Here is a 12,062-nt window from a genome sequence, read left to right on the forward strand (position 1 = left end):
CTAAGATCTCAAAGATGATGTGTCGAGAGTGGAATAGAGATATCTCAAGAGGACGCATACAAGAATTTGAGATCTTTATTTTCGCGCCCCTGGAAGTGAGAATCTTAATAGGAACTCGACAAATAGGACGAATAGAGATTTTTTTGAGTTTTGCATTGGAGATGCTCCAGGAGTCTCAGCTGAAACTCGACAAATGGGACGAACAAAGATTTTTAAAAAGTTAGTATAGCTATGTCTCGTACGCGACATCTACACCGTGCAAAGTAACTGCTCCAACCAAGGGTTAGTTTTTGTAAGTCTATCTTATTGTAGCGAAACCACATGCCTAAAGAAAATGGAAATCCCCCCTCAAAGAAAATTGAAATCCTCCAACCAAAAGTTTGTGTCAAGTCTATCTTATTGTAGGGAAGACATGCTTCAAAGGAAAATGTAAATCCTCCGCAGCATTTTTTAAGTAACACAACTAGACGTAAAACCGAAGGATTCTGATAATTATTGACATTACTGAAAAGTGCATGATGTGTAAAACGCACCCCTGTCGTTTTCTCTAAATGTATGCAAGTCTTTTTGTAGAAAGGTAGTCTAGCTATGTTTCGACAGTCGAATCAGAGATTTAGAGAATGAAAACTAACTTAGTAACCACTTGTTGCCTGTAAGTCTATCTTTTTTTTGATGAAATCTGTAAGTCTATCTTATTGTAGCGAAAACATATTTCGAAGGAAAATAAGAATCCTCCTCTACAACTTATAGATCATGTTTGACATGCATAAAAGAAATACGATTATAATAAATAACAAACTTGTAATGTGTTTTTAACAATCAAATTACTTTTATTTACTGTTTAGTTTGATCAGAATTAGGATTACTCGAATTTGGTTTATTTTGTACTGTTTGAATGACTATTTGAAGGAAAAGATATTTGTAAACCCACTCATTATTGGGATTCCATCACTCAATGAGAACCCTATTCAGCTAAAAATGTGATTCATGGTGCATTCGCGTATATCAAACGTCTGGTTCATTCTGCCGAGGTAAACAAGCCCTTAGTAAATAGTTGGTGTGCCCATAAAACTTTCCTAAGAAACTCAATTAGGAGGGAACGATGGATTTTGTAGTGCTAATTAGCAACAGAACTTGCCAATAGAAGATATTAGAAATTTAAAAATCTTAGTTAAATTGAAACTCAATAACTTAATTTAGAAAGGAAGTTACTAATATTTGAACTAGTTCCTTTGCTCTATCAAATTTCTCAAAACTCAGCTGCTTAGCCACACTCTAGGATGAAAGCTTGTTGTTCCATCACAAGAACTACAAACCTCTTTTACACCAATTTGTTTTAATGGTATTTCTATTTCGTTTACCCACTTCTAACATGGTGAACAAATCCAACCGTAACCGATTATTGTCACAGACAACATCTGAAAAAAGAGCTATGACCCATTATGTTTTTTTTATTTTTCATCAACTGTTAACGAGGGTGAAGTTTCTGGCCATTCAAACTGACCCTTTGGATCGTCGCTTATATCCCACGCTCCTTCAGCGATTTCACTGAAAAGCTGATGCCAACCCCAACTTGAGTAACCTAAGAAAAACCAGTAATCAGTTGCAGATAAATTCCCTGCCTTCAACCCTTCAATTTCTCTGATTGTCGTCAATTGGTCGAGAAGGTATACACTTGGAAAAATTTCATAGCCTTCTTCGTTAACTTTCTTCGTCAAACTAACTAGAGGCATTTCTTGGGTCATTACAGGCCCACCATAGGACAGAGGAGCTTGTTTTACGAAATCGTAACCAGTGTCTAATCCTTCAAGAGATTCCCAGTTGATATGCTTGTTGATAATCAGCCCATGAAATCCCGCAGTTTGATCCGCCTGAACGATAAGAATCATGGATTTATCAAAAGGTGGTGCATTCAAAAGCTTGTCTGTTGAGATAAGGATGGACCCAGTATGCAACTTGTTCAATAAATGAGGATCAATAGCCTTGAGTTTCGACGTTCTGGTTGTTGCTGTCCTGTCATTCAATAAGATTTCATGGGTTTCGATGTTAGGGCCTTCCTCATGGATCGAAGTTGGAGGTTTATCTTTCGTTGGAACTTGATTTGGGATGCCATTTTGTCCATCTGTCCATATAAAGCCTACATAAACCAGCAAAGAAGTTTGATCAGAGGATTCTTCCTCCAGATACTTCGAATGACTTAAAGAGGTGTACGGGCTTACTTGTTGGTTTACCTTTATGTCTATTGAGATGATGAGAATTGGTCCCATGATCAGCTACAAACTTTATTATAGCGGTTACTGACATATCCCCTTGATATGATATAGCACTCTTTCTCTGAGCTGGAAATAACATTAAAGCTGGGTACAGTTCCCTCTTCATATTGCAAACAGAGAAACAGAGAGAGAGAGAGATGTTAGAGAGACGTCAAGGGCTTAAGGTGGAAATAGAATTTGAAAACAAGGGCAAGTTGCACATTTGTTTCCAGCAAGTTCATGTGCCATGAGATAAGCATAGCCAAGCCAACACCTATTTAGTCGCCTAAGGTATATGCGGCACAAAATTTGCACAAATTACGTTAAACAAACACAATGATCCTATGAACCACGGTGGTGTGATACAAAAACGAGACGTATCCAGAGAACATGAAATCAAACAGTATTTATAAATTATAAAACTCACCTGACCAGTTGACTTCAGAAGGGAGCTACAGTCGTTCAATGTACAGTCCATCAAGAATATTAGTGGAAGCTCATATGCTGCAGCATATTCCAAGTTCTCTACCCATTATAGTCATCAACAACAGAAAATAAGCACTTAGATGAACAAAGTAATTCCAGAACTCTAGTTATAATTTCAATATTTAAAAATTCACTGTAGGACACACAAGGGGAAAACAGAACAACAGAACTAATCCCATATCTTGTGTTCCCTAAAATCATCGTGTTTTACTACAAGAGTTTGTTTGGTAGTAAAAAGTAACACTAGAAGCACATTGGTAATGAAATTTGGTCCCCCGTTAGCAACTAGTTCTCTTGACACACTGACGAAGTGTATAGAAATCTGAACTGGTGCCTTGCTAAAAGCAATTCTGGCTTGCATAGCCTACATTAATCCAATTCGCTTCAATCTAGTAAAGCAACAGTCCTTTTCTTTCCGTTCTTTTACGTTTTTTCCCGTGTAGGAGAAGCTTACTTTTATCAACTTGAATATGGAGATTAAGTTAGAATTTTTTTCTTTAGCAGCTCTGTCAGACCCAAGTTAAATACTTGAACATTCATATTGATTTTCTTTTTAACATTCCAGTCCGGTAGATTATGTGAGTGGAGTCTCAACACAAATCTCATTAAAGATGCTTCGGTACTTACTTTAGCATGACATACAGACTACAAAAATGTTTATGTTTCAGAAGGTTAATCACAAAATAAACCAAAAACAAGTTATAGAAGTCAAACGGCAAGAAAACATACATCATATGGTAAGGGAAAAGCCCAAACAAAACATGGATCCACGTACCATCAGTTAAAGTAGATCCCTCGTTCCTAGAGTTACTCTTTGACATCTTTATATAGTTTTTGAAGGCTCGGAATACTTCACGAACCACAAGTTCCATTCTTTGGCAAAACCCACACCAGGTGTTGCTAAATAACACTAGCACATCCCTCTTCCGAGCAAGGCCAGCATTCTCAATGTCAGATTGATTAATACCTAGAACCAGCTCAGAAAATTTATTGGCCGTGACTTGAGGTACAGATTCAACCTCATGAAAATCCAGATTTATAAATGGCGGTTTTGTGGCCTCCTTTGGAGTTGCGAGCACAAGTTCTGATTGTTGATAAGGCTGAAGAGTTCTATTAAGAAATCCGTCTAGAAAATCAACAAGAGAAGCGTAGCTCAAACTTGTTTCTTCTGGAAAGAGATAATGCTGTTGAGAGACAGGATCAAGGATTACCACTGATGGAATATTTGATCCTCCAGTCAGAGCTCTAAGCAACCGGTAATCACCGTCAGAAAAGAAAAACAAGCCCTTAAAATCCGGGTGACTAATTTGTTGGCCTTCCACATTATTTATCACTAGTGACCTTATCTGCACATCCTCACCAACAATCTTTTGTTTTGGCATTACAGGAATCGACCAAGTATGCTCCACAAGAGTATTTTCTTCCATAAAACGAGAAGGTTCAGTCTCAGTGTCAGCAAGTTTAGGTTGTTCTTGAGAAAGCTTAGGAGTTTGAGTTGCCGAACTTCCCAAGTTGTCTCCATCTATGTCGAGACCATCTATGTCGAGACTACTTTCAGCAATAGCTCCAGTTAGAGGTTCAGATAATTTTTTCGTCTCACTAATTTCAGTCTGTTTTGGCAACATATTTGCTATATCGACATCCAAATCATCAGACAGAAGCTGAAAACCGACTTCTTTTGCAACCAAACTTAGTTTTGCTTCTTTTTTCTGCTGAAGCAGGTAGTTCAAAATTTCGTGGATGGACTTACCTTGTCCACCTCCAGGTATGTCATCTAAAGGAACAGGTTTACCGTCTTTTATAATCGTAACAGATATCTTACTATTGAGTTTGTCCAATTGAGTTAATGCTGATAATTCTGTTACTGAATGGTCAGATGGCTTTGAAGTGCTTTTACCCTTTTTCGCATGAATACCTTGGGCCGAGGATTCCTTACGAGTGGCACCTTTTTGTGATGCCAATTTTCTAAAAGTGTCAAGAGCTTCCTTGCTCTTCCGTCTAGTGTCTGATTCAGATGACCTATCCACGAAAAGTATAACTGATGGTTTGTTTGCAGGTAAAGCAGGATTGGTATCATGACCCTCCCCTTCCAACTACATGGTAAAAAATGATGTCATTGTGTCAAGACGTCATAAAGCATAACATCAATGCACAATACGACAGAAAATAAAAATTGCCGTTTAAGGGGACTAGTTTTCCATCAGAAAGGCTTCTCTACTTATAAATGGCATGTCTATCGTATGGGAATATTGTATACATGGTCTGGAGCTCATACATTTTCTGCTTTACCAATTACTGAAACTCGCAATATAGGATCCGAAGATAGACACAGAAAACTACTAAAGAGACTTAAGAAGCTTGTTTCATATTTTTATTCCAAGAAGCTAAGTCGTAGTTCTGCCAAAAGAAAAGATAAACTCACCTCAGTTACAAGCGACTGATGCATACCCAGTACACTTTTGAGGTCTTCCCCTTCCTTGAGTATCTTTGTACAATTTGCGCATTCAGCAAAGTTAACCATAACCAGCCAAGAGTCCGGATCTTTGATACCCAGTGATGACAGCAAAGATCTTTCTGAAATTAGACCAAACCTTTGCCTCTCAGCTGGTAGAAAATACTCTCTAGCAAGTGTTCTGAAGTGTGAAAAGAACAACTCGTACCGCTGAAAATCTTCAAGACTACATGATAACCCAGCAGCAGGTCCTTCATTTTCAATCGTAGAGAGTGCAGTGTCATTTGTGAATATCAGCCCCTCCAGCCAAGGATTTCCTGTGAGCCCCTTTTCGATTGGACAAGTTATCACTTCATATCTCATGTCCTGTTTGAGTCAAAAGAAACCTCTAATCAGAATCACGATTACCAGAAAATCCCTTTCAGATCCAAAATAAGTTCCACTTTGAGTGGGTTTATATACAAACATCAACCTTATCATTTTTCATCCTTTTGGGTTTAAGTGATTGATTTGTCTGTCCACTGAAATTCGCTTCAGAGAAAACATCTACTGCTGAAAAAAATGGAAAGAATTGATAATAGTAGACCCTCAGATTGAATAGCTAGAATGAACATGAAGGACATCATACTTAATATCCAGGCTACCATATTTTCTTGGAGTAGAAAGTGTAATTGGGCCAGGAACTTGTCACTCTTCGACTTTACTTATAACTGGGAAGTAATGACAAGGTCCATGTAATTTCGTTTTTCTTCTTCTTACATACTAATTCTGTATTTCAAGGTCCACCTTTTAGAGGTCACTGTAAATTGTGTTTGTTTTACCTTTCCTTTATTAAATCAGATTATTAAAAAAAGCATCACATGAGCAATAGTTAATCGGCCAAGATGATTTTTTTTCATTGCATAAACATAGGAGAGCTGAGATGAACCGGATAAAGACTAGAAAGGCAAGACTACAATATAAAAAATTGTGAGTTCATTTAGCACATAATAAGAGATATATACAGAGGGAAGTTCATGGCATAGTTTATGCCAAACTAAATGTCAAAGACAGCTTGGTGAGAAGTGGTTTATACAAGCTCAAACTAGTTCCACTTGAAAATGAAATTGCACGACACTGGGCAAACGTTATATTGTGGAGCCAGATGTAACACACTGATAAGACAAGATAAAAGTGATAAAGAGAACGTAGAATAATGCTAGTACAGATACCAACCACTGTCTGATGCATCCCGTCCAAAAACATTTTCACTTCCATTACTGTTGCCTTTGTTTAACAATTCCCGTGTCCATCCACAAAATTCAAGGATAAGTACAGTTTTGTCGGTGGACTGAGAAAACGTTTTCAGATCCTCATGGGTGTTTAATAACTTCAGCGGAATTTCTTCTGGCCGAAGTGACAAAATATGTGATACAGATGATAAAATATTCTGGGCACGCAATCTTCCTTGGTACTTATATGATAAAGAGTGGTGATAACAGAATACTGTTAGTTTCTCAGTAGCTCCAAGGACATCTGCAAGCATTTTCTCCTTATTACGGTATATAACCATCAGCTGCAACGAACCAAATTCTTCGAGCTTATTAGCTGCTACATGAGCTATATCCTTCATAAGAGAACGAGATTCACCAGACCCTGAACAGGAAAAGAAAAGCCAGCCATCAAACTAGTAATCGGTAAGCTTTTCAACCTGAATGATGCATTTGGTATCTTAAAAGCATTTACTAGCTTTTAATACCCCTCCATGGCTCCATCCACATTTGTGTGTCCATATTTCCTTTTTGTTTGTCCATTTTTGAAGTCCCATTTTAAAAAGTAGAGTATAAGAATTTACTCTTTCCAACAATACCCATTACTAAAAACATAATGACAAATCTTCTACTCTTTCATTAGATGTGGTGTACAAAACTTAATAAAGGCAAAATTGGAAAAACTGTTTTGTTTTAATGTGAATACACAAATCAATAAGGGTTCCCTTAAAAAGTTGGATTCTCGAAATAGGACTTGCAAATGTGGACGGAGGGAGTACATTGAGAGGTGCCTCTTCTTTTGGATCCTTATCTAATCTTTTGTTTGGGTTTATTTGGTTATTTAGTTTTAAAGTCTTACAAGGATTGGGGCATGACATATGGTTCTTTGCTGCCATACTTTTTACAGAAACAAACTCATTTACAAGAGTAAATTCTCTAAATTTTTACAAAATCATTTTTAAGGTAAACTTCAATACAAATTCCAAAATTATGGGATAATGCATGACAAGACTACCCAGTTGACAAATGAATCTACACCCTTCCAGCATTCTCTCCAGATTTGTCCAGAATTATAGAAAGGTATTTTCATGACACAAATTCCAGAGCAAGATTTTATGGCACGTAAATCGCCATATAATTCATTATTCCATCAAAATGTAATTCGTTAGTAGAACCAGCTCAACAATTCCCACATTTGTGTTCTATCTATAAGGCAAAGAAAAAGGTTCCCCACTTATGCAATCCTTGTGGGTGAATTTTCTCAACTTTAGGTTATATAGCTAAAACGTTCCCTAGTGGATCAATGATGACCTCTTCCTAATATAGAAATCAAAGACATGTAGTAAAACAGGACGAATTGCCATGTGTTGATTTTAAGGAAGGAAATATAACGGATATAGTTGATGTCCAAGGATATGGGTAACTACAGACTCTACAGAGTTGGTTTTCATAAGTATAAAATTCAACATCTCGTCTTTCACCTCCAGTATCATTTTTACTCACACAGGAGGATAGGAAACAGGGTACTAGATGGGTGAGAAAAATTTTAATCAAGACACGAGCTTGAAGAAGATCATTCCTACTTTCATCTTTGTTGCCTTTCAAGAAAAATGACAGGCGTAGGGATGTACTAACGGCGACCTTTGATTGGAATGCTTCTATTGAAACATAATGAGTACTGACTCCTAATAATCCAATTCCCATGCTGAAATTCATAAGACCCATTTTGTAACTTATTTTAATTTTTGGATATCAGATACGCAAATTATGCATGTGGGATAACATGATTAGCTGTGTTCTGAATTGGGTTAAAAGTTGAAACAATGTACAAACTTGTAATAGAGGCAAATTAACAGTATTACAGCCAATACCATCCATTTCCTCATAAACAATTCGAAGTACTAAATGATTATTGACACACTATAGTACTGAAATGTACTCAATTTGCAGAGAAAAAACACAATTCAAATACAGCTGAAGTACTCAATGCTTTTGCCCTAATCAAACTTCCATGTTCTCAAGTAAGCTATACCAAATCGAATTCATCTAAAATTCATAGTGAGAGAGAGAGAGAGAGAGAGGATGAGTGTGTATATTCTTACATGGAACTGTGACAAATAGAAGAATGTGAGGTTGAAGTCGTATCTGAGATGAGAAATTTTTCTTGGTAAGTACTTGCCATTCCAAACTTTGATTTCGTCCTGAATCTGCTAAAACACTTTCTAGGGAAAGAAGAACGAAAAATGAAGTGATGATCAAAATTCGCCATGACCAGATATTTGCACCAGAATAATTGAATTGGTGTCTGAAATTAGGGTTTCCCTTCCAAACCATCATTTGAAGATAATCCTTGATCGATCAATCGAAGGTCTCCCTGTTTGGGTTTAGCTTGATTTCAGACCCCAGTTTGATTTGTTTGATTTTGTTTCGAATCGGCCGAACGTTTTCTCCGTTATCGTTTCCCTTCCAACCACAGTCCGCCTGTAAGAAAATTTGGCGTTATACGAAGGTTCGTCTATGCTAGGTGGAGATAAAGATGGGTCTTTTCGAAAGAATGAAAATTTTCCCTCCTCTCTGTCTTTTTTTTAAGAGTTATTTCCTTTTTGGCTCCCTACTTTGTGACCAGTTTCCTTCTTGGCCCCCTATTTTTCATAAATTCAATTTTGACCTCTTATTTTCAAGTAAATGCCATAACTACCCTTCCTAATTTCAAAATAAAACTGTCAAAAAAATATCAAAAAATATTAAGAAAAAAGAGAAATTTTTTTGTGTAATTATGGCATTTACTTGAAAATAAGTGAGGTGGAGATATCTCTTTTTTTTAATATTTTATCTTGAAATTAGGAAGGGTAGTTATGGCGTTTACTTGAAAATATGGGGCTAAATTTGAATTTATAAAAAATAGGGGGTCAGAAAAAAAACTGATCACAAAGTAGGGGGCCAAAAAGGATATAACTTTTTTTTAACCAAGCGAAACCATATTTCATTCATAAGTAATACAATCACAAAGTTACATGAATGATAATTGTTATTCCTCTGAAAACTACATGAGAGTTACATAAGGATCCGTTTGATACGTGTGAAAATATAGCTGAGAAAGTCATTTCCGCAAGAAAACCCATTCTCTGCTGTTTGTTTAACCAAAATAGTGCAAAAACGACTTTCTCATGGGAAAAAAGTAAGAAAATCTACTAAAATATTTTCCAACTTCCCACATGTGAAAACCATTTTCTTAACCTTCTCCCGAATAGTTGCGTTCTCTCTCTTCCCTATCTCTCTCTTTCTTACTCTTTCTGATGTAGATTGTTGCGGAAGCGTAAAAGTAATGGAATCCACCATTGTTAATAAACTAAACTAATGAAATAAAACTGATTTTAAATAACGATAAACTATAAGCTTGATTAATAATAAACTTGGTTGATAATATTCTCTGATCTGGTTAACAAAGACAGACTAGACTTCTCTTATATAGAGATTGTACTTTCCTAGATAGACTCAAATAAGGAAATAAGATAACTACTAATAATACTTTCCTTGATTGCTAAGACTCATAATTATGGAAACCCTAAATACTTAATTATAGAAACTACGCTAATGTAGCTTCTTGACCGCGAGGCCCACTATCACCATGGCCGTGAGGCCCAATAGGAAGATGGTCTCCATCATACTCCCCCGCTGCGGAACAACTTGCCCCCAAGTTGGTGTTGTCATAAAGCGGATCGTCCAAGTAATGAGGATATATATCAGCGATGTTGAAGGTAACTTCGGCGACGAGTTTGAAGGCAATCCTTAGTTCCCACTTTTCACGAAAATTGCCGAAAATCCGAAGAAGAAAAATATTGACAATATCACCAATTATAATGTGAAACATATATTGCCAAGATACTCGCAAAAGCAATACTAACGTAGATACGTCTAGTAAATTGCGACATCGCCCGTCGTCTTTTAGTTTGACGAAAGAGGTCACATATACAACCTGTCTTGTTCTTGGAAAAACAATGGATGGCCATGAAGATTGGTTTGTATGATTCTTTGAAGTTGAAAGCCAGGAAGAAATCAATGGAGGAGAAAGTATTTTATGATTCGAGACAACTAATTCGTCTCCCGAAATCATATATGGATCAAACAACTTATTCGAGCTTGTGTTAGTCAGTTGAATTTCTTCTTCTTGATCTGTCTCATCGAAATTTTCTTCCTCCATTATTGAAAAACTAGGATTTTTTTTATCAAAAACCTCTCCTTCAATAATATTGACCATGGTAGTCGAAGGAATTTCGGATAATAATTTGTTCGATTGGATTTGAGATTCTATAAAAGATAAGTATTCATGTAAAGGGAGAAAAGCATATCGAAAAATGCTTTTCACTTTATTCCAATCATCTATGAACGATTTTCCTTCATTAACGAGTCTCCATTGCATCTCGTTGTATTTTTCATACACTCTTGTAGACAAGTGTTGTTCAAGAATAAAAACCTTATCTTCATCACGAACCTCTTGGTTTATAAACCAATCTTCCATCTGTTGAATCTAAAAATCTATATGATATTGATAATCAAACATAGGAATTTTGGAATCGACATTAATTTTGTTTTGATCTTTTCGATCAACATAGAGTTGTTGTGCATCTCTTAAAGGATCCCAACCTAAACGCGGAAGATTATTCCAACATTCAAGATGAGAAGTATTTAAAAAAAAATTATCTGTTCCCAGATTCTTAAAGCTCTGAATACCAGCTGATGTAGATTGTTGCGGAAGCGTAAAAGTAATGGAATCCACCATTGTTAATAAACTAAACTAATGAAATAAAACTGATTTTAAATAACGATAAACTATAAGCTTGATTAATAATAAACTTGGTTGATAATATTCTCTGATCTGGTTAACAAAGACAGACTAGACTTCTCTTATATAGAGATTGTACTTTCCTAGATAGACTCAAATAAGGAAATAAGATAACTACTAATAATACTTTCCTTGATTGCTAAGACTCATAATTATGGAAACCCTAAATACTTAATTATAGAAACTACGCTAATGTAGCTTCTTGACCGTGAGGCCCACTATCACCATGGCCGTGAGGCCCAATAGGAAGATGGTCTCCATCACTTTCACTTTCAAACTATCTCTCGGTCCCTCTTTAACTTTTAGATTATCTCTCTCTTTAAACTAACTCCCTTTCACCAAATTTCTCTAGATTTCCTAGGAGAACGCCAAATCTAAAATTTGAAGCTCAAGAGGTTGATTTTGTTCTTCCTATAACCATAGTTCTTAAAACCTATAGTGGAATTTTATGGACTTCAATACAACTAGATTCTGACACAACAACAAATAGGAGTGTGCATCAATTGGGAAATCTATGATTTGGTGAAGAAATAGAAGTTGGATTCGAACGCACACGAGATTGAAGCATGCGAAGAACATGACTAGTAATTATAGAGAAATTCTAGAGGCGGGAACAGATCTGGTCGATTTTTGAGATAGATTGAAGCATCGATTTTATCGCAGCAATCAAATTAGTTGCAGGATAGATTTAAGAAACAAGAAATTCGAACCCCAATTGCATCATGTAACTTTAAACCTTAATGTTGCCGATTTGTCTGGGAGATATTTGCTATTTGGAC

General features: G+C 36.3%; 1 protein-coding gene across 10 annotated transcripts; it reads right to left on the bottom strand.

Annotated features, from left to right (window-relative positions):
- Nucleotides 1–1,157: 1,157 nt before the first annotated feature.
- LOC147563942 (uncharacterized) lies at nt 1,158–9,009 on the bottom strand. Of its 10 annotated transcripts, none has more exons than XM_086642091.1 (8): nt 8,543–9,009; nt 6,406–6,825; nt 5,663–5,742; nt 5,161–5,556; nt 3,514–4,831; nt 2,680–2,777; nt 2,232–2,373; nt 1,158–2,137 (listed from the first exon to the last, which is right to left on the bottom strand). In XM_086642091.1, exons 1-8 carry the CDS (start codon nt 8,775–8,777, stop codon nt 1,452–1,454), a joined length of 3,375 nt encoding a protein of 1,124 aa, XP_086498217.1. In that variant the 5' UTR covers nt 8,778–9,009; the 3' UTR covers nt 1,158–1,451. The 10 variants fall into 10 exon arrangements, with proteins under 10 accessions (XP_086498217.1, XP_086498223.1, XP_086498211.1 ...); XM_086642097.1 differs by having other exon boundaries at nt 5,663–5,739; nt 8,543–8,996; XM_086642085.1 differs by having other exon boundaries at nt 2,220–2,373; nt 5,663–5,739; nt 8,543–8,992.
- Nucleotides 9,010–12,062: the final 3,053 nt, after the last annotated feature.

Source organism: Eschscholzia californica, unplaced genomic scaffold (assembly GCF_041429995.1).
Source record: "Eschscholzia californica isolate CP2 unplaced genomic scaffold, dmEscCali1.0.p SCAF_1, whole genome shotgun sequence".
Lineage (NCBI taxonomy): Eukaryota > Viridiplantae > Streptophyta > Magnoliopsida > Ranunculales > Papaveraceae > Eschscholzia > Eschscholzia californica.

Coding starts and splice junctions, on each gene's coding strand:
- LOC147563942 (XM_086642078.1), bottom strand. CDS start 8,777: ATGATGGTTTGGAAGGGAAACCCTAATTTCAGACACCAATTCAATTAT. Junction 6,826..8,542: donor TCTATTTGTCACAGTTCCAT/GTAAGAATATAC, acceptor TTTCCTGTTCAG/GGTCTGGTGAATCTCGTTCT. Junction 4,832..5,160: donor ATCAGTCGCTTGTAACTGAG/GTGAGTTTATCT, acceptor TTTACCATGTAG/TTGGAAGGGGAGGGTCATGA.